General features: G+C 44.6%; 1 protein-coding gene across 2 annotated transcripts in view; it reads left to right on the forward strand.

The window, feature by feature from the left end:
* The window catches only part of LOC147711690 (uncharacterized), a 104703-nt gene that overhangs the window by 16176 nt on the left and 64805 nt on the right, over positions 1-23722 (forward strand). Inside the window, exons 2-4 of one of the 2 annotated variants that reach the window (XM_086922401.1) lie at positions 7336-7391; positions 14432-14543; positions 16217-16329. In XM_086922401.1, the coding sequence (XP_086778527.1) occupies positions 7336-7391; positions 14432-14543; positions 16217-16329 (281 nt within the window). The remainder of the gene's footprint in view (positions 1-7335; positions 7392-14431; positions 14544-16216; positions 16330-23722) is intronic. The other variant, XM_086922402.1, reaches the window with a different exon arrangement.

Here is a 23722-nt window from a genome sequence, read left to right on the forward strand (position 1 = left end):
GTGGTCAAAGTGCTGTTACTGCGGGGCTGGAGCCACGGGTTCAATTCTCATTTGCTCGCTGCAGTCTCAAAATCTGCAGGTCGAATGCAAGCTGGCTAACTACTGTGAGATGCAGCCAGCACGCTGTTTCCCTCCTTTTAGAGATAGTAAAGTGTAAGCAGATGAAATTGAAAACCTTCGTTTGCATATCTGCCGTGTCATTTACCTCAGAATACCCACACTTTTTGAGAAAGTGTGGTCTGCTGGCTGTCTTTTCAAAACGGGAGGCCCGCATTATAATCGAACCACTAGTATTAAGCGATTTTGCGGCGTTTTCCGGATAATGATGTATTTAGTGCTTTTGCCATATAATCCATCATCTATGTGCATAATTTGCAGATTTTACCCAAAAAAATGATACAGATCAAACAGATCAAAAGTTTCCAAAAATGCTGCAACACGTGTTACCCCGACGTGATAGGCCCCTGACAGAAGTCAGCTGGTCACCTTTTAATTGCTTCTTACTATTTTTGAGTGTAAAACTGTTACTAATGATGTGGAATCTTTGTCTCTAGACAGTGTTGTCGTGTGTGAACAAGGCTAAATATTGCAGTGATACTATGACAAAATGTGTCGCTTTATAACACATAATTTGCCTTTCCTTGCCCCATAATTGAGTCCACCCTGCCCCATAATTTGGTCCTCTCCATCACATAATTCCAGTGGCCCTGATTACAATCCCTTCTACTCCGTTGCAAGATACTTGGGAAGCCCACGCTTTGTCGCACTGCCGTTCCCTTTTCTACCTGCATTGAAACCGCTTAAAAATGAGCAATCAGCAGAACTGATATCTCCTAGTGAGAATGGCTTTTCTCCAATCATTCAATGGAGAGATGGGAACATTAATCTGGTAGTTCAGTGGAAGGCTGAAATTGTGGAGGGAAATCTGCTCTGTTGTTCTTTAAGTCTTAGCACTATGAGATTTCAAGACCTCCATTATTACGGTTGCTGCTTCGAGTGTCCAGTGTTGTCTGATTTCCGAGATTAAGGACCAGTCGTTCGTGGCTTCCATCTAAACTGAGTATTTTTTGGCCTAAGATGGGTTTACTCATAACCTTAGAATAAACTTGTTTTAGTTTTAGAAATTCATGAGTGAAAGCCACTTAAGCCGGAGTCACCTATTCCTAGAAACCCTTTTTAGGTCTCGCGACCTATCTCAATGCACATGCGCATTGAGTAAGCAGAGCGAGATATAAAGGGGCTTAAACAGAGGTTTAACTAGCTGGTGATTTGGTGCTGTGCCCGTGAAATGCTCGTGCACAGCATCAAATCGCCAGCCATCTGCCATCTGTTCCCCAGCAGCTCCGCCCCACAAGCTTCCCCCAGCGTGCGCTCTGGCTCAGCCGAGCCGCACTCCTCCCACACCTCTCACACATAAGTGAAGCTTCACTTCAAAGCATGCGCGTTATCATATATAAATTCTCATTGTTTTCACGGCCGGCCTCCGGCCGTGACTCGCATTTCTCCTTCCTTCCAGCGCTGGCTTCTTTTTATCATGTCCCTTTACTTGTAAGGCAATCCTTGATGGCAGACTATCATTGCAGCGTTTCTCTGTCCACGTTATTTCATCCGTGAGTCTCCCATTAAACATTTAAACCTGTTTTCATTAGAGAAAACAGTATTTTATCGAGATACCGTCACTTTTTAACTATATCTTCAGTATGTCATGCTGCGTTATCATGCTCCGCCCCACAAGCTTCCCCCAGCGTGCGCTCTGGCTCAGCCGAGCCGCACTCCTCCCACACCTCTCACACACAAGTGAAGCTTCACTTCAAGCTCCCACAGATGATGATAAACACCCGCAGGCACGCATTCACACGGAAACAGTCGCAAACACACAAACACTTCTACAACAGATGTCCCTTCAACCATTTTCTAACAAAGACTGACAGAGACCCACAGACCTTCCCAGAATAAATGCACGTGAAAACGGACAGACACGCACCAGGACACACCACACAGATGCACACTGTAGGGGTGTAACAATGTCCTACCACTCACGCCTCCAGGGTCACCAGGTCACGTGCATGTTACCCACCTGTGTGCCACTGCTGTTATGTCAATAATGCCCAGCTCTGCTGATACAAGGCTTCTAGACAATATACACAACCACCCCATCCACCACCACCACCGCATCCACCTCCACCACCGCATCCACCACCACCACCGCATCCACCATCACCACATCCACCGCATCCACCACTACCGCATCCACCACCACATCCACCATCACCACCACATCCACCATCACATCCACCAGCACCACATCCACCATTACCTCCACATCCACCATGACATCCACCACCACCACATCCACCACATCCACCACCACCGCATCCAACACCACCGCATCCACCACCACCACCACACCCACCACCACTACATCCACCACCACATCCACTACAACCACCACCTCATCCACCACTACCACCACCACCGCATCCACCACCGCATCCACCACATCCACCGCATCCACCACTACATCCACCGCATACACCACCACATCCACCATCACCACCACATCCACCATCACATCCACCATCACATCCACCACCACCACCACATCCACCACCACATCCAACATCACCTCCACATCCACCATGACATCCACCGCCACATCCACCACCACATCCACCACCATCACATCCACCACCATCACATCCACCACCGCCACATCCACCACAACCACCACATCCACCACCACTTCCACCACCACCGCATCCACCACCACCACATCCACCACCACTTCCACCACCACTGCATCCACCACCACCACATCCACCACCACCACCACTACATCCACCACCACATCCACCACAACGACCACCACATCCACCACAACCACCACCCCATCCACCACCACATCCACCACCACCACCGCATCCACCATCACCACCACATCCACCACCACATCCACCACCACATCCACCATCACCTCCACATCCACCATGACATCCACCGCCATATCCACCACCACCATATCCAACACCACTGCATCCACCACCACCACCGCATCCACCACCACCACCACCACACCCACCACCACTACATCCACCACCACATCCACCACAACCACCACCCCATCCACCACCACCACCAAATCCACCACCACATCCACCATCACCTCCACAATGACATCCACCGCCACATCCACCACCACATTCACCACATCCACCACCATCACATCCACCACCGCCACATCCACCACCACCACCACATCCACCACCACTTCCACCACCACCGCATCCACCACCGCATCCACCACCACCACCACCCCCACCACCACTACATCCACCACCACATCCATCACAACCACCACCCCATCCACCACCACCACCGCATCCACCACCGCATCCACCACCACCACCGCATCCACCACCACATCCACCGCATCCACCACCACCGCATCCACCACCACATCCACCATCACCACCACATCCACCACCACATCCACCATCACCTCCACCACCACCACCACATCCACCATCACCTCCACATCCATCATGACATCCACCACCACCACATCCACCACCACCGCATCCACCACCACTGCATCCACCACCACCACATCCACCACCACCACACCCACCACCACTACATCCACCACCACATCCACCACAACCACCACCCCATCCACCACCACCACTCCATCCACCACCACCACCGCATCCACCACCACCACCACATCCACCGCATCCACCACCACCGCATCCACCACCACATCCACCATCAACACCACATCCACCATCACATCCACCACCACCACATCCACCATCACCATCACATCCACCATGACATCCACCACCACCACATCCACCACCACCGCATCCACCACCACCACAACCACCACCACTACATCCACCACCACATCCACTACAACCACCACCCCATCCACCACTACCACCACCACCGCATCCACCACCGCATCCACCACATCCACCGCATCCACCACATCCACCACATCCACCACCACATCCACCGCATCCACCACCATATCCACCATCACCACCACATCCACCATCACATCCACCACCACATCCACCACCACATCCACCATCACCTCCACATCCACCATGACATCCACCGCCACATCCACCACCACATCCACCACCATCACATCCACCACCGCCACATCCACCAGCACCACCACATCCACCACCACTTCCACCACCACCACTTCCACCACCACCACATCCACCACCACTTTCACCACCACCGCATCCACCACCACCACATCCACAACCACCACCCCATCCATCACCACCACCACCACCGCATCCACCATCACCACATCCACCGCATCCACCACCACCGCATCCACCACCACATCCACCATCACCACCACATCCACCACCACCACCACATCCACCATCACCTCCACATCCACCATGACATCCACCACCATATCCACCACCAACACATCCAACACCACCGCATCCACCACCACCACCACCGCATCCACCACCACCACACCCACCACCACTACATCCACCACCACATCCACCACAACCACCACCCCAGCCACCACCACCACCACATCCACCACCACATCCACCATCACCTCCACATCCACCATGACATCCACCACCACATCCACCACCACATCCACCACCATCACATCCACCACCGCCACATCCACCACCACCACCACATCCACCACCAATTCCACCACCACCGCATCCACCGCCACCACCACCACTACATCCACCACCACCACCACCACTACATCCACCACCACATCCACCACAACCACCACCCCATCCACCACCACCGCATCCACCACCACCACCGCATCCACCACCACATCCACCGCATCCACCACCACCGCATCCACCACCACATCCACCATCACCACCACACCCACATCCACCATCACATCCACCACCACCACCACCACCACCACATCCACCATCACCTCCACCACCACCACCACCACCACATCCACCATCACCTCCACATCCACCATCACCTCCACATCCACCATGACATCCAGCACCACCACATCCACCACATCCACCACCACCGCATCCACCACCACCGCATCCACCACCACCACCACACCCACCACCACTACATCCACCACCACATCCACTACAACCACCACCCCATCCACCACTACCACCACCACCGCATCCACCAACACCTCCGCATCCACCACATCCACCACCACCACATACACCACCACATCCACCACCACATCCACCATCACCACCACATCCACCATCACATCCATCACATCCACCACCACCACATCCACCATCACCTCCACATCCACCGCCACATCCACCACCACATCCACCACCACTACATCCACCACCACCACATCCACCACCACATCCACCACCGCATCCACATCCACCACTTCCACCGCATCCACCACTTCCACCGCATCCACCACCACCACATCCACCACCACCACATCCACCACCGCATCCACATCCACCACTTCCACCACATCCACCACTTCCACCACATCCACCACCACCACATCCACCACCACCACATCCACCACCATCACATCCACCACATCACCACCACATCCACTACATCCACCACCACCACATCCACCACCACATCCACCCCCATCACCACCACATCCACCATCACCACCACCACCACATCCACCACCACATCCACCACCACCATATCCCCCACCACCACATCTATATGTGTGTGGCTCTGTGTGTGTGTAGGTGCAAATGCAATGTTCTTGGATTTTCATCACAATAAAATACACTGAACATAATCTTCACAAACGTTATTTACAAACGGTTAAGCTATTGCCATTATAAATAACAATAACTTTTATTTAAGTATTAATTATTTACAAAATTAAAAGCCATTGTTATTTGTAATATCAATACAGCTAAGTGACGTAAATACAACACACATTGCATTACAAATGCTATAGGTGTCACATTTGCAAAAGTTAAAACTATTGACATTGTAACTGACAAAGCTATTAATGTTGCTACTTTCAAAACCAACACATAAATAAAAAAAAGTGTCATTTACAATACCAATAGCTCAAACTTTCCTAATGCGAGACCTATTGCATTTCCAATGCTTGTTGTGTATACCTGGTGTTCTTTCCGGAATACCCACTGGTACTAACCAAGTGCGTATTTTGCATGCATAGGGCAAGCATGTGTTTGTCCTTTATGGGGAACATTTGCTATTGTTTTACAGCAACGTGGCACATCAAAGGGAAAGAGCAGAAATGCTCAGTATTCACAAAGGTATGGAGCATTTCTGCTCTCTCTCTGCGCTGGTGGGCTGTGTGCTGTCTAGCGCCAGCACAGGCACCCTTGCACCAGAGTGCACTGGTGCCAGTGTTATGGGTACGATTGGTGTTGTGCATGAAGGGATTCCTTCCTGCACAAAAACAATCCTTAGAGGCATACTTCTCTTTGTACAAGTGCTGTAGAATGCAACACACATGAAAAGAGGAACTAATGAGGAGAAATAAAGATATTTCTCCTTGTTACTCCCCTGATGAATTGTTCCACCGTTTCGTTGCCAACCAAGGTTTACAAGTGATTGTAAATCTGGGTGTGTGTGAAAATCCATGGGTGGATGCATGGGATCGCCCATGCTCCACCCATGTAACACCTACACAACGCTAAGTAATGAAATGTAGCACAATACACTGTTTTGAGCTACTTTTTATTTTCTAAACCATGAAAAGTGACGCAAAGTGGCTTTGTGTGGCTTAGTAAAGTCCCAAAATGATTTTGTGTTGGGGCTGCGCCACTAAAGTGATGAAACAACGCAAACTCATAAATCTACGCTATATTCCCATGGACTGCATGCATTCATGCCTATTTTACACTTTTTTGAATGAGTTATAACAGTACACAGGAATAAGTTACTCGTTTTCCAGGTATAAATTAGATTCCGGAAAAAGCTTTGTGGAGCGGTTCCAACAGCTTCTAAAAATTGTAATAAACCTAAATAATTGAAATCAACAATGCGACAGTTCGTATAGCTCTATGAAGAATGGAATATAGCCCAATTCAGACCATACATAGCTTCTATACAATGTTGCCTGGAGGTTCAGCTAAGTTAAACAATATGATACTTTTCTAAAATGGATTACTGTAATTTGCTGGTGATGTGCTATGTTAAGTGGGTAAAGCATATTCAGAATTAAATACTCCAAGAAAAAAATCTTTTTGTTTTCCTATGTGGCTACTTCTGATTAATTTTGAGACCAATGTGTGTTTGTTATCAGTGGTGGCAGGCTTACAGTGCTTTGTAAAAACGGCAGATAACACCCACTCTCGTTTGTTGTAGAAGATGTTGCAGAAGAACATGAACAACTTATACACTTTATTACTGGGCAAATGGCGGTAAGAATATTACTTTTGACATGAAGGTGAATTAAGCAATGCACAAAGTATTAAAACACTGCATTATTGGTTTTGGAAAATGTTGTTCAGCTGGTATTAACATTGTTAAAACATAATTCCTCATATTTACGCCACCAATGAGACTACAGATTGTAGCTCCCATTTTCGGCCTTTTAGTTTCAACGTTTTTTATTCGTTTTGAACATATGAATCAGGAAAAGACAATCAGACACACCAATCACCCAACTGCAAACTCACACAATCATATTCCCCTTCCCTGCGGCTTACCCTCCAAGTGACGTTTCCTAATAGCTTAGCATTTTGCAGTGAAAGGATCCTCTAAAGTTCCAAGGCAGATAGTGTTTTTTTTTTCTAGAAGGCCATGACTGATCAGAGAGGGTCCGGTAGCTCCTTTATTTTACACCTCATCCACGGCCTGCTCAGAGCAGTTGTCACAATTCAGCCTCTGCATACAACTTGGAACCTGTAAAAGTACTGTGTGGTGGCATGCTGTTTAGATTCCAATGTACACCGCCAGCAAATCCAAGCAGGCAGAAAATGAGGATGCCACGCCCAAAAAGTACCGTGATCGTAAGGACGCGGTCGGAATACCCCGGGGAAATCTGCAGGCGTATTGAATAAGCCACAAACGCTGAGTACCCGGGCTGAAGTTAAACATTAGACTGAAAAGCTGGTTTTAAATGAGTTAAAAAACGGCATGAATAAAACAATCATTCGACAATTAGTCAACGAAGGAAGTTTTTGAGGTACCTACAAATAATTCCGGCAGGACCTTTGAAGAGAAGAATATAAATCTAAGTTTATACTAATACAGCTGCGGGGGAGATCGCCTCACTGCATAGAAAACAAATTTTATTCCAAACCTACTCACTAAGATGTCATTACACCGGTGACTATTTGGCTGTGGAGAAATATATTGAAATTGTCCTGAAGAAGGAAGCCATAATCAACTAATGCTTCTGAAACGCGTCGACGCATTACAGAAGGGTTAAAATTCTAAGTTGTCAACAGAATATTGGGTATAGGAAGGGAAAGCCTCCCCATTGTTGCCAACAAATAATCTGAATTAACCCCATAATAAGACAAAGTGTGTTGTCTCGCTTTCTTTTCTCCACCTTTTTCACAATAGGTGTCTTGTTGAGTTTTTAACGATTTTAATGCTTTAGTGTATGAATTCTTGTTTTTAATTACAAATAAATATACTTTGTGTAATAACATGTTTTTGTCCTTGTTAAGTGTTTACCAACTATTTAGTATATGAACCATGAGTGGGTTGAATGAAAGGGTCTAGTGTATGTGTGAAACCAGTGACTAATTATCTTCCCAACGGAAAAAAACCTTTTTTACTTAACAGTATACTGGAGCTCCATTTCCCTTGGGTTATATCGAGCCCCTCTCTTTTTGTTAAAGACAATTCAGCCTCTGCATACAACTTGGAACCTGTAAAAGTACTGTGTGGTGGCATGCTGTTTAGATTCCAATGAACACCGCCAGCAAATCCAAGCAGGCAGAAAATGAGGATGCTACGCATTTCTCCCTTTAACAAACAGTGAAAAAAAACTCATGAACAATAAAATGAACTTTCCCATTGTTGTTAGAAAAATTAATGAAATAACCATCACAAAACCAACGAAGAGCATGCACGCAGTAACATATTAATTACATCTAAAAGCAGAGTATTTGAGTGAACTTTCTCAAGTTAACTCATAAATCATTTTTCTTCATCACTTCACCTAAGATACCCAATTCATGTTCCGTATGCACCCATCCTGAGTTTTAACAGCACCCTTGAACCTTTTAACCACCCTCATGAGCACAGAAAATTTCAAGCCTCTCTATATCATGGGCAGTTTTATTGCGATTAAGCCACCCTCTTTAACTTGCAGTTCATCCACAGTTTTGCACATATATATTGCCATAGTCTCATCCTTTCAATACCTAATAGCTCTCCTATGTCTCACACCACAGTTTTATCCTTTTCACCATTCACCCAACCAGGAGACAAGAAAGTTTTTGTCTTCCTCCCGCTCAACATTTCAAATGGAATCTTCCATGTAGTGGATGGGGGAGTCAGTCTGTATACCACCAAAAGTTGATCCTTTCATGGTTCATCTTAACACTGGATTTCTCTATGGTTCGATAAAAAATGTTCTTAAAGATCATTCCCTTCAGGATAGTAAATAGAACGCAATTTGTAAATTATGTCTTTTCCATTCAAAAATTGTTCCATAAAACATGACATTAATTGAGGATTATTGCCCACAAATAAGATACATGGTAGTCCTTCCTTAGTGAAAGCCTTGTCCAAAAATTCAGTTACAGTTTTATTCTCAAGATCGAAGACCACTTCAATTTTTGGCCAGAGTGACAAAGTGTTTACCAGAACCAATATGTTCACAGATGATGGCTCACCTTGTAAGGATCGATATACATCAAGTGCTAAGTTATGCCATGGCCTACCAGGCAACTTTTTGAATGTCATGGGGGGGATTTGCTTTTCCTCACATTATTGTTCACAGCACACTCATAGCAATCCCCAATGACCCATTCCGTCTGACTTCGCTGTTTACTCTTTGTTTTGCTGCAGTCTTTATGACCAACATGTGCAAGGACATGTTTTTGGACGTGTCAGCCTCTATTCTCGGCTCAAGTATGATAACATTGGATTCTAAAGTTTGCAAAAAATATATTTTTATATTGTTATCCTTTGTGCAGTAAGTCAGTTTCTCTTAGCCCAAAAGAAAGTGTTGTATCTGTAGATCTGTTGTATGAGGTTGGTCTCTCCCCCTGTGGCAAAATGACCATGTTAGCAGCTGAAAGGACCTGGGAGATAGTATTCTGCTCTGGAATGTAAAAGGTAATGAACCTGCAAAGGGTGCCCCAGAATCACCAACTCAGAGAAGAATTCCATCTCTCTTCTTGCTGTCCTTTTAATACGCTTCAATACCTTGGACCAGAAGACAGATAGGCTGGGTAGCTCCAGAGGATATGAGAATATGGGATCCGCAACCCCACCGGCAGACATCTGATCATGCTTTATCTATAGCAGGTAATTTCCTGGGTGTGTGATGCCATATATAAAGTATTATATAATGCTTCTCTGGCCTGTCAGTTAATTTACCCGGTTTGTTCCATGTCTAAGTTACCCACTTTCAATTTCCGTCCCCACTGGACTCGAACTGCAAACCTCTGCTTTGGTTGTTACGCATAAAATAACTGGTACATCGTAGAGTTTTAATGCATTGCGCAGCACACATAGAAGTTGCAAATCGACATTTTTTAAACAATCATTCATGGCGTTTTGCTGTTTCTGTGTGTGCTGCACAATGCAGCACACATAGAAACAGCAAAAACGAGGATAAATTAAACATTTCCCCTCATTTCTGCATGTAAAGACCAGTTTTTCCTGGTCTTAATTTTGGTGCGCCCCATATTTACGCCACCCTTGTAAATATAGGGCAGCGCCAAAATCAATGGGTGATGCGGCGGAACGCCCATCACAACCCCCATTGCTTACCCCTTTTAAGCTAAGTATAGTGTGTAAGGGTGCCTTATTAACAAGGCGCGTGAATCCACATTTAAGTGGCTTAACGTCTCCTTGCAAATAAAGCGAAGCCCCTATCGCCACAGGAACGCCTTTAAAAGTGACGTCCCTGTGGCAATAGAAGCTTATAAATATATGTCCCAGAGTTGCTGTAGAGCCCAGTGCCAGAGCTCAAATAAAATCTCCTTGCTTTACAGATAGCAAAGTATTATTTGGATTTCTCGAAGAATTTGATTTTCTCATTGTGAAATAGATTTCTCAGCCGAAAACGAAGCTCTTCCTACCGCACCCCAAACATCTCTATTACCAAACCTAGTAAGAAAAGTGGATTCGTAACAAGGGATTTGGATGGTGTGGGATATGTCTTTAGCCCCTGAGCTCATTCCATACCAAACCCTCCGGAAAGCCCCAGTGACTTGCAAGAGGTAAAGATTCTATCCTGGCGATCCACGGCACTTGCCAAGAGGACTAATAGTCAAGTTCTAATCAAATGGCATCCCAGTTTATTTGACTTCACAAAAACTCATTCTATCATGTAGAGGAGTTAAGAAGCTTGGTAATAATGCCAGAGAGGAGAAATGGCCAACTGACTCTGGCTGGTATGTTTAGTGTTTTGTATTAAGCTTAGTCTGAGTCTCGACTTCTCCCTTATGAAAGCATTGCAGTGATCATTGAGACATAGGTCATTGCCTTGTGTTTGGGAAAGTTGGAGAAATTGAAACAGGGATAGTATTTTTAGCAGCATTGCCATTTTTAGGGCTGCAATACAGCCTACCCAAGACAGCATATAGTTGCACTACGAGGTGAGATCATCCTTGAATGCCATAAGGAGACTAGATAGATTATCTATTGTACACTTATCAACTGTGATGGTTAGCCTGAATACATCCTTGATATCATGCATCTGAAAGAGAAAGTGGCCTGAAGTATACTTGTCAGGGTTCTCCTTCCCGACAGCACCAGTCCCTCTGACACATGAAGATTTATTTAGAATACTTTAATGGTATGATATGCCTCCTGCTCTTTCAACAGTTTGCTCAAAGACCTCTTTGGTTCTTTTAATGATAGCGTGGTGTTGTCTGCAAAGGTTGTAAACTTAAAAGTATTCTGTGGTTGATGTTTTTTTCTAATTATCTAAAAAAAAGTGCTCATTGAACATGGCAAAGAGCAAGGGTGGCAATGGGCACCCCTGCATTATGCCCCTCTCGCTGCCTATGGTGGAGAGGTGTGGTGCAGCGGCCAGGGCAGCTGCCTTCGGAGCACAGTGTTCACGGTTCGATTCGCGGCTCCGGTGGCAGCTCAGCTCAGCACTCATCAAAATTATCACCGTTTTAGCGGCGGGAAACCGCTGCTAAAGCAGCGAAAAGGGGCTTGATGATATGCGCTATAGAATTCAAATAGAAGCCCAGGTTAGATGTGCAGGTCATCTAACGTGGGCTTCTATTGGCATTCTGTAGAGCATATAATCAAGCCCCTTTTCGCCGCTTTAGTGGCAGTATTCTACCGCTAAACCGGCGACAATTTCTATCTCCATTCTTGATAATATGCCCCTTAATTTTCATGATGGCCCCCAGCGCCTTGAGACCCGTAAGGGTGAGTAGTTTGTGCTTTACAAATACGGATTTACATTTACATATGGGCCTCAAAAGTACACCATACACTTATGGATTTCTGCAACAAACCAAGACTCATCAGAGGAACTGTCGACAAAACCCAAAGCATTGGAGAGTATCTACTATAGCAGCCCAGTTTGCTGAATTAAACACTTACAGCATCAAATAACAAGAGAATTGCCTATTTCTCTCTTTGTGGGCTATATCATTTAGGTTTAAGGCCTTTTCATGTAACCACTTATGCTATGTCCCTCAACAAACCCTGCTTGGACAACATGTACAAGGATGGGGGGCATAAGATCGATTATTAGCTCATAATTTAGTTAAAGTTTTGGTATCGAAGTTGAGAAGTAACAATTGATGACATGATGCAGACAAGGAGGGATGCTTATTCAGCTTGAAGGATTAATGAGATTGTTGCTTCTTCGACTGAGGTTGTTACCCCACAAACCTCACCGAAGTTGAAAAAGGCCATCTGTAAAATGGGGAAACAACGTAGGGGCTAAGGCCTTAAGAAACGTGGACATAAAACCATATCGGACCTGGGTTTTAGCTACCATTAGGCCCCCAGAAGTCGAAACAAAGGTAAACGTTATTGGCATCTGCAGATCAGCTCTATTTGCCCTGCTAAATTTTGAAATATAAGTGGATCTCATGTAGATTATTCTGTTCTAAGAATCTGTTGCTTCAACTCTCTACAGGAATTGGAAAGTATAGCGTAAACAGTGTACTTTTTCTACCTCATCTTTACGGCAAACCTCTTGCTTATCCTTGATTTCCAAAAACAAAGTGAATGATGGAATGCTTTAATTAATCTCTTCCACTGGCAATCACTAGGGCCGCATCCCAATCCACTGTTTTTCACTTGCCATGCCACCTCAGTTTAGATCCAGCCATATGCAAATCAGTCTTGAGACTGCTCCAATGGGAATAGTCCAGACATTCAATCACAAAAGAGGGGCGAGGGTCAGATAAGTGTAGACTCTGCCACCCCGAACCCCCGAAGACCTTAATTGTACACACAAGAGGGGTGGGTAGAGTAAGTGACAAAACAATATATACTAATACAACAAATAGAGAAGGTCCTCTTGTGTGTACAATAGTCCAGACATGCCATGTCCTCCCTGAACCAGAACAAAATCAACCCAGAACCTATCTTGCCCTTATTAGGGCTCATCAGCAAGGTATAGCTTGGTTCCAATTACACAGTAAGCACTGGACCGATGTCTAAAAACTGAACATTTTGGAATGGGGTAATCATAGCTAAGAATTGACAGTGGTTTTTTTATGCTGGAAGGGTGAACTCAGATTTCTATGGTTTTCCTTTTCAGGCTTGACCAGGTGTCTGATTTTATTTCTTCCTGACAGTATTTGTAGTGCAGGATCTCTTTTATTAATGACACCCTCTGGATGAGACAGGTTTTGCGAGCATATTGATGGGACAACTTGCCCTTGTGAAACATTACATTTCCACAGGGACTCAAATCAAATAATGAACACCATGAATGACAAGACTATCCTTTGGAGCCACAATGCAGGATATTTGTAACCGAAAATTAAATTGCTCATTTCAACCAACAAATGTTCCTTTGTTCTTAAAGGGCAAAACAGTACTAGACCCTGTCTCACAAAGTTCTGCAGATTCTTTTCATGAATATATGAATGATAGGATTGCTCATGTTAAAAAAAAACGACATGAAGCACATGAGAATCAGCAAACAGGCACCTCAAAAATCAATTTTTAGACTATTTTAAGACTAACGGATAGATACAAAATGCTACATTGTCGATTGTGAAATCTGTCCTCCTATGATGTTACCCCATAAGAAAATCATTATTCCTGCTCCTTTTCTATGTTTCAGGACATTACATATCTTGGTGATAGACTGAAAGTTCTGAACCGTACTCACATCAATGCCTTAGTGTGGTCAGTACAAGAGGTACTGGATACACTGAAGGCTTACCAAAAAAAAGGTAAGAACTTTGTTGTGTGCTTCTTGGTAATATCTAAGTGACTTAGACAATGTATGGCAGTTTTAGGGACCATAGTATTGCAAAGGGGCATAAGCTAAAAGTTGACCTTTCACTGAAACATAACACCTAAATCATAATTAGTCTGTTCACATTCTAGTGGGAGCGTTATGACAGTGGTCTGTAAACTTGACTCCATTATTCACATTATGTTACTAGACTAGATTGCTATCAAACCACAGTCAGACGGAAAAAAAAAGAAGGGGTGATTTGGGAAGTTAAGTTACAGCACAGCTACAGGAAGATCCCCAAGGCAGTCGTGGCCAGTGCAGGTAAGAGCGGTGCGGCGGTTGAGTAGACAGATGACGAGGGAAAAGAAAAAAATTGTTTAAAAAAGAACTTACTCTGTGCTCACCACATCGCCGACTCGGCGATGTGGTGAGCGCAATGCAAGTGTATTTCTTTTTTAACATTTTTATTTTCCCTCATCTCCCGGATCCCCGCCCACTGATCTTAACTGCACTGGCCGCCACTGCCCCAAGGACTTGAAAATGACATCTAAGCACTAGCCCTCCTCTGCTTCTAAGAGGAAGGTCCCGCATGCTGTGTCACCGGAGTGTTCTGTGAATATTGATTTAACAATATCGATGGGACGGAATATTGAGGGCAAAATATAAAACTTAAGCTATCGACAGGTAAGTTGAGATATCTACACCTAATTCCACATATATGGACCTACATGAAACATATGTTCAAGGTAGTTAGATGTGGATTTAGGAATAGTAAATTGGTACTTCCCTATGTGCACTTACCTTTTGATATTTTGTCCCTTTATATTTGGTCCAAGAGATTTTTATGCCACAATATTGATAGTGTTGATTTTCAGTAGTACAATCATGCCAAGGCCACATGCATGTGTTAATCCAGATATAGAGGACAAGATGCAGGATGCGACTAAGGTTACCAGTTGATATATCGCAAACAAGTGGAAGGGCTGCAGCAATAATGTTTGTTATATTGTTTCCTAAACTAAGCTTCCACATTAATCCTAAAAATGAAAGCTGATTAGATTATTTAAAGGATGAAATCTAGGGCCAGATGCATGAAGCAGCCATTTTGCGATTCCCTAATTGCGAATCCTTGCGATTTGCAATTCGTAAATCGCAAAACGGCACGCAACAAAGTGTATTGAACACTTTTTGCTATTCGTAGGGGACCACAAAGGACCTACCTCATGAATATTAATGCGGTAGGTCACAATTTGCGACCCCCTTGGAATCGCAAAAATCACAGGGATGGTGGCCTGCTGGGGTCAGCAGACCACCATGTCTGTGATTGATTTTAAATAAAGCATTAGTTTTTTTTAAATGCAGCCTGTTTTCCGTAAAGGAAAACGGGATGCATTAAAAAAAAAAAGAATACACAAGTTTTCTTTTCATTTTTTAAGAGTAGGCATTTGTCCTTGGAACCACTACCTTCATTTAAAGTATGCTTTTACAAAAATTCAGAAAAGGGAAGGGGTCCCTTGTCCCCCATTTGTCTGGATGCATGCTGTGTTGGGAACATGATTCTTATATCCCATCCGTTCATTGGAAATTACCAACCTGAATGATTGTCATTGGTTGTGAATATGTTTCACTCATTAGTTATCTCTTCATCTTCTTTCACATGTCAAGCCTACCAAAAGGTGAAGCCACCAATCTGTCCACTTCCACAGGTTCCTAGCAATGGAGGTCTGGTGTGTGTCAACTTGAAACATGCGGCCTACTGCAAACCAATGTGCAATAAGGTATTTTCACGCGAGTTACTCTATTGTGACTCACTCTGTTTTTTTATTATGGAAAGAAAAGATCATGTACCTTGGACCCTTATTCACCAATCCAGTGTTGTAGAGGGTGGAAACCAACGTCTGTAGAGTTACTCCTACATTCAAAATATATTTTTTAACTTTTACAGGTTTCGCAAAGGATCTTAATGGATCTCATGAATGCTTCAGAAAATCCACAATAGCGATACATTTCAAGTATTCCAAAAAGCAAAAATCTCTCATGTAGAATTTTAACCAAGTGAAAAAAATCTGCATGAGGAAACAATGTATGAGCATCACTAGTACAAATATTATTGAATTCTCTGCAAGGAAAATATTTATTCCGTGGACAACCATGTTGTAGGGGAAGAATTGCTGTCCACAAAGATGTATAAAAAACGTAATTGTGGTTTATTAAGAGTCACAGAGAAAAGCTGGTGTCCACATCAAGGCTAACGGGTAACTGACCAGAAGCCCTGACATAGAACACCGCTACAACAAGAAATCTATCTAAATAGAACCAATCTTTAAAGGGAAAGCCCACATAAACATGGTAAGAATATAACATATCCTCTTCCCTTCACCAATCTAACACCTACAACAAACGAATTACAAAAGAAATGTGGAAACATGAAACTAAAGGTAAACAAAGACATCATGCATCATCGCAGACATAATCTTGCAAATATGCTGGAGGTCTCCTGTCCCTCCGATTAGAATCATTTACATCAACATCAAGATCAACGCGTACATCATCCTTTCCCCTTATATCAGTTTCCTTTTTCTCATTCCGTTCATGCTTCTTATACAAAGCCACCCTCCTTAGATTCCAATGCTCCCCATTACACAAAGTTACAAATCTATTGTGGACAGATTTCACCTTAAATGGTCCTCTAAATTTTATAAGACCACCACCAACACGTCCTGGTTTCACTTTCACCAAATCATTAAACGAAATGTTGTTCCTCCCACGCAAGACTTCACCCCCACTCGTGCTTGCCCCACTCAAATTAGCCAAACCTATGCAATCCTTCTTCCAAACTGGAATTAATTTGGTTCCAGCCACCCATCCCCTCATCATATTAAAAGGAATCTTCCCTGAAGAATAATTTTCTGTAGTACGATATGCCCACACTAAATCCTCAACCATATCCTTCACTGCACCACTGCTCTAACTAGCCATCTGAATTGTACCCTTCACCATTCGGCTGGCCCTCTCCACGATACCATTCCCTTGTGGATTATATAATGACGTCCTACAATGTACAATCCCACAATTTTTTTAAAACCTCACCATCTCCTCAGATGTCAATTGTGTACCATTATCCGTTATCAATTTCACTGGGAAACCTTCTTCCCGAAAAATCTCAATCATCAGACAAATGGTAGATTTAGTTGTTATTTCCCTACAGAACTTAACAATCAGCCATTTCAATGTGACATCTATCATCACTAAAGCAAACTTTAAATCTTCTCTAAGACCACTAAACGGCCCAATAAAATCCATGCATACGGTGTGCCAAGGGGAGTCAGGATCCTCAATTGTACCATGATTCGAATTGCTACCCACCTTTAATCTCTTCTCACACTCCAAACAGTCTACACACCTCTCAACCCATTCTGAAATCTGTTGGTCCATCGCGTGCCACCAAAAATACTCCCTCAATCTCCTCTTAGTAAGTGACTGATCCAGATGACCCTCATGCACCAACTTGAACAACAAAAATCTTAAATCATGTGGCGGAATGAACTTATCATCTTTCATCACAATGTTTCGACCTTATCAAAAATGGACAACTCATCCAAAACCTTTGCATACGGTCTAACCGCTACCTCTAGAGTGCTTTCACGTCTGTTACCTTTTACGATAAGTTCCTTAACACTACGCATCACAGCATCCTTCACCATACTCACATTCCACTGTGTTCTCCCTATTGCACCAGAACACAAATCCACAATATCTTCAATAGCTGCAACTGAGCCCTCACTCGATAACGACTCCACTCCTGACTGATTCACCTCCTCCCATGGTAAGGGAAGTCTCGACAGTCCATCTGCTTGATTATTCCTCCAACCAGGAATGTAGTCTATCTTATACAAGAATTCCTGCAACCTGGGCGCAATCCTTGCCAAACTTGCAGAACCCTTTCCTGCGCCACCTGGAGACAAGATCCTTATTAAGGGTTTATGATCCGTCTGTAACCTGACATGAAATCCCCACAGATACATCCTAAAATACTCGCAACCCCAAGCAGCTGCCAGTGCCTAAATAGAACCAATCTTTAAAGGGAAAGCCACATAAACATGGTAAGAATATAACAAACCACTTCCCTCACACTCTTGTGCAATACGCAAGCATGCCCCTCCTTTTTTAACACCGGAAAGTCATTTGCTTTTCCCTTTCACTGAATTACATTGACATTCCTTTCCAGAGTCGGACACTATCTTTATTATGTTCATGAATTTAAACACATTTAATCATTGCATAGGAAAAGGTAAAGGAGTTTCGAAAATGAAAAAAGGCAATAGAGGGAAAGTAGAGTTATTTGGTAGTGGAAAAGTGTGCAGGTTCATATCTGGGGTAAAGTGGGGCATCAGAGATTGGAAAGGATGGAACAAATTATGGATTATTAATGTTTGTGGGTGTTTACTGCATTTTGTAGGACCAGCTCTCCTGCAACATTTTCAAGGTGCCAGAAAACAAGGATCTCTGTCTGCATGCATGACACTGGTGCCTCTGGTGTATGTGTGATTGTGATGCCTGAAATCGGTATGGGGCACCAGTGGATAGTTTCATGCTGCTTCACCAGCTTTCACACAGTTTCTGGCCCCATGGACCCTATCCTTAGGGCCCAGATGAAATGTGATGGGGGAGAGAAGCAGTGTGCTTCCTCCCAAGGCCGATTTCAGTCCAAGGGACCTCATCCCCGGGGCCCAGACAATATAGAGGCGAGGGGAGGGCAGCATGGCACCCATCCCGCACCAGGATCCGCTACAATTCAATGAAGAATGCCCACTCCGCATTTATTTAAAAATGAACCCCAGGAAGGTGGATGTTCCAGGGTTAATAATTAGCCCTAGTAGGGGTTTCTCCATCTATTTTTTTAACTTAGAGCCCCAGTGTTAGAACTGGGGGTCTCTAGTCGGCAGAGGTAGGTACCACTGTCCAAATAGGGACCCATGCTTTTAGTCAGGGCAAGGAGATAACCCTCTGAGATAACCCCTGCTCACCCTCTAGGTAGCTTGGCACGAGCAGTCTAGGCTAACCAGAGGCAATGCGTAAAGTATTTGTACCAACACTCACAGTAACACAGTGAAAACACCACAAACTGACTCCACAACAGTTTAGAAAAATAAAGGTATTTAATCTAAACTACACAAGACCAAAACAACAAAAATTCAACATACACAGTTCAAGAATATGGTTTCAAAATAGTTCTTAAGGTTTGCGATAAAGTTCTTCAAGTTGCGATAGAATAAACCACAGATGCATGAAAAGTTCACAGTTGCGTCACGTTTACTCGCAGTACCTTTTAGTTGCAGCAAAGTTCCAAAAGCAGGTTCCTTCTTGATTCCAGGATGATCTAATTTTCTGTTGTCAGGGGTCCTGTACTTATACCCCTAAAGTATTTGTTCTCTCTGTGCATGTGGGCCCTGAGCCCGGTCTGAACCAGGTCTGGGTGTTTCTAAAAGTGCTGTTCTCAAACACAGGATTTAAAAACAACTTTTTTTTTTTTTTTGGTGCAAGACGTTTATTGAGTACTGTCAAGGATTAAGCGTGGGCGGAAAATCCGTTCCGCTCGCGGATTTTGCGGATTTTCGGGAAATCCGCAATCCGCGAGATTTGCGGATTTCCCGCAAAATCCGCAAATTCGCACAGAGCGGATTTTTTTGGCGGCGCGCGGCGTTGGTGATACAATTTTTGCGGCGCGCGGCGTTTATCATCGTTTGCCGAGTTGTTTTTCTCGATATTTTGCGAGTGCTGCGCCATTTTGGATCTTGCTGTGTGATCCCGCGGGAATTTGGCGAGCGCGATTACGTCATCGCGGCTTGCCAACTTGCACAGCGAGAGTTTGTCAACGCGAGTACAGCGAGATCACGTCTCGCGGTACTTCGCAATTGCGAGATTTGAGATGCGGCGAGCGAAAATATAAATTTGCAATTCTGCACAAGAAATCCACCAGCAAGCAGCATAAACCTTCTAGAAATGATGATTTTTATGTGAATAACTCCTTAGTTTGACATTTGCCTGCACTTTTTTAGCGAGGAGTCCATTTTGGGGAGGGGGCAGGGGGGTGGGAGGAAGGAATTGCCCCATAGTCTTCAACTTCCTGTTCCTGTTCAGCAGGCTCCTCCCAGTGCTTTGTCCATCTCCTGGTCACTTTTCATTTGGATGTGGACCTGGAAGGATTACTTTTTGTGGATGCTGCTGGATCTTTGGATTTGAGGCCTTTTTGACTTTGTTTGGATCACTGTTGGATTAGAAATTTTACAAGTAAGTTTGTTTGGGGCATTACAGTTGCTGCAACTAAAATTTTGGGATTTTCGATTTTTGGGCTGTTTTGGGGCCTTTTGCCCAGGGGTACTCAGTGGTGGGTGGACTGATTCTTTCTGTGGGTTGTCTTGAACTTAAACATCATGGAGGCCATAGATGAATTGGGATTGTGCTGATTTTTCTGTGTTTTTCGATTTTTTTTTTTTGTAAAATTTTGTGTTTTTCGATTTTTGACCTGTTGTTGGGGCCTTGACCAGGGGTAGTGAGTGGTGCATGGGCCTAGTCTTTCTGTGGGCTGTCTTGAATTTAAACATCATGGAGGCCATGGATGGAATGGGATTGTGCTGATTTTGCAGTGTTTTTCGATTTTTGGGCCTGTACTTGTGGCCTTTTCACCAGGGGTATTTGAGTCTAGCATGGGCCTAGTCTTTCTGTGGGTTGTCTTGAATTTAAACATCATGGAGGCCATGGATTGAATGGGATTGTGCTGATTTTGCAGTGTTTTTCGATTTTTGGGGGTGTTCATGGGGAGGGACATGCCATGTGGCTGGTGGCCATTTTGAGTGCAGCTACAGGCACTGGCCATGTGCTGGCAGGCAAGTGGCCATTTTGAATGCAGGCTTTGTTGTTAGGCCTCCAACCATTTTGCCTACTTTTCAACCTTTATTTATGCCCAGGGGTAGTGAGTCTTGCATGGGCCTAGTATTTCTGTGGGTTGTCTTGAATTTAAACATCATGGAGGCCATGGATTGAATGGGATTGTGCTGATTTTGCAGTGTTTTTCGATTTTTGGGCCTGTACTTGTGACCTTTTCACCAGGGGTATTTGAGTCTAGCATGGGCCTAGTCTTTCTGTGGGCTGTCTTGAATTTAAACATCATGGAGGCCATGGATGAAATGGGATTGTGCTGATTTTGCAGTGTTTTTCGATTTTTGGGCCTGTACTTGTGGCCTTTTCACCAGGGGTATTTGAGTCTAGCATGGGCCTAGTCTTTCTGTGGGTTGTCTTGAATTTAAACATCATGGAGGCCATGGATTGAATGGGATTGTGCTGATTTTGCAGTGTTTTTCGATTTTTGGGGGTGTTCATGGGGAGGGACATGCCATGTGGCTGGTGGCCATTTTGAGTGCAGCTACAGGCACTGGCCATGTGCTGGCAGGCAAGTGGCCATTTTGAATGCAGGCTTTGTTGTTAGGCCTCCAACCATTTTGCCTACTTTTCAACCTTTATTTATGCCCAGGGGTAGTGAGTCTTGCATGGGCCTAGTATTTCTGTGGGTTGTCTTGAATTTAAACATCATGGAGGCCATGGATTGAATGGGATTGTGCTGATTTTGCAGTGTTTTTCGATTTTTGGGCCTGTACTTGTGGCCTTTTCACCAGGGGTATTTGAGTCTAGCATGGGCCTAGTCTTTCTGTGGGCTGTCTTGAATTTAAACATCATGGAGGCCATGGATGGAATGGGATTGTGCTGATTTTGCAGTGTTTTTCGATTTTTGGGCCTGTACTTGTGGCCTTTTCACCAGGGGTATTTGAGTCTAGCATGGGCCTAGTCTTTCTGTGGGTTGTCTTGAATTTAAACATCATGGAGGCCATGGATTGAATGGGATTGTGCTGATTTTGCAGTGTTTTTCGATTTTTGGGGGTGTTCATGGGGAGGGACATGCCATGTGGCTGGTGGCCATTTTGAGTGCAGCTACAGGCACTGGCCATGTGCTGGCAGGCAAGTGGCCATTTTGAATGCAGGCTTTGTTGTTAGGCCTCCAACCATTTTGCCTACTTTTCAACCTTTATTTATGCCCAGGGGTAGTGAGTCTTGCATGGGCCTAGTATTTCTGTGGGTTGTCTTGAATTTAAACATCATGGAGGCCATGGATTGAATGGGATTGTGCTGATTTTGCAGTGTTTTTCGATTTTTGGGCCTGTACTTGTGGCCTTTTCACCAGGGGTATTTGAGTCTAGCATGGGCCTAGTCTTTCTGTGGGCTGTCTTGAATTTAAACATCATGGAGGCCATGGATGGAATAGGATTGTGCTGATTTTGCAGTGTTTTTCGATTTTTGGGCCTGTACTTGTGGCCTTTTCACCAGGGGTATTTGAGTCTAGCATGGGCCTAGTCTTTCTGTGGGTTGTCTTGAATTTAAACATCATGGAGGCCATGGATTGAATGGGATTGTGCTGATTTTGCAGTGTTTTTCGATTTTTGGGGGTGTTCATGGGGAGGGACATGCCATGTGGCTGGTGGCCATTTTGAGTGCAGCTACAGGCACTGGCCATGTGCTGGCAGGCAAGTGGCCATTTTGAATGCAGGCTTTGTTGTTAGGCCTCCAACCATTTTGCCTACTTTTCAACCTTTATTTATGCCCAGGGGTAGTGAGTCTTGCATGGGCCTAGTATTTCTGTGGGTTGTCTTGAATTTAAACATCATGGAGGCCATGGATTGAATGGGATTGTGCTGATTTTGCAGTGTTTTTCGATTTTTGGGCCTGTACTTGTGGCCTTTTCACCAGGGGTATTTGAGTCTAGCATGGGCCTAGTCTTTCTGTGGGCTGTCTTGAATTTAAACATCATGGAGGCCATGGATGGAATAGGATTGTGCTGATTTTGCAGTGTTTTTCGATTTTTGGGCCTGTACTTGTGGCCTTTTCACCAGGGGTATTTGAGTCTAGCATGGGCCTAGTCTTTCTGTGGGTTGTCTTGAATTTAAACATCATGGAGGCCATGGATTGAATGGGATTGTGCTGATTTTGCAGTGTTTTTCGATTTTTGGGGGTGTTCATGGGGAGGGACATGCCATGTGGCTGGTGGCCATTTTGAGTGCAGCTACAGGCACTGGCCATGTGCTGGCAGGCAAGTGGCCATTTTGAATGCAGGCTTTGTTG

This window comes from Lissotriton vulgaris, chromosome 5 (genome assembly GCF_964263255.1).
Source record: "Lissotriton vulgaris chromosome 5, aLisVul1.2, whole genome shotgun sequence".
Taxonomy (NCBI): Eukaryota; Metazoa; Chordata; class Amphibia; order Caudata; family Salamandridae; genus Lissotriton; species Lissotriton vulgaris.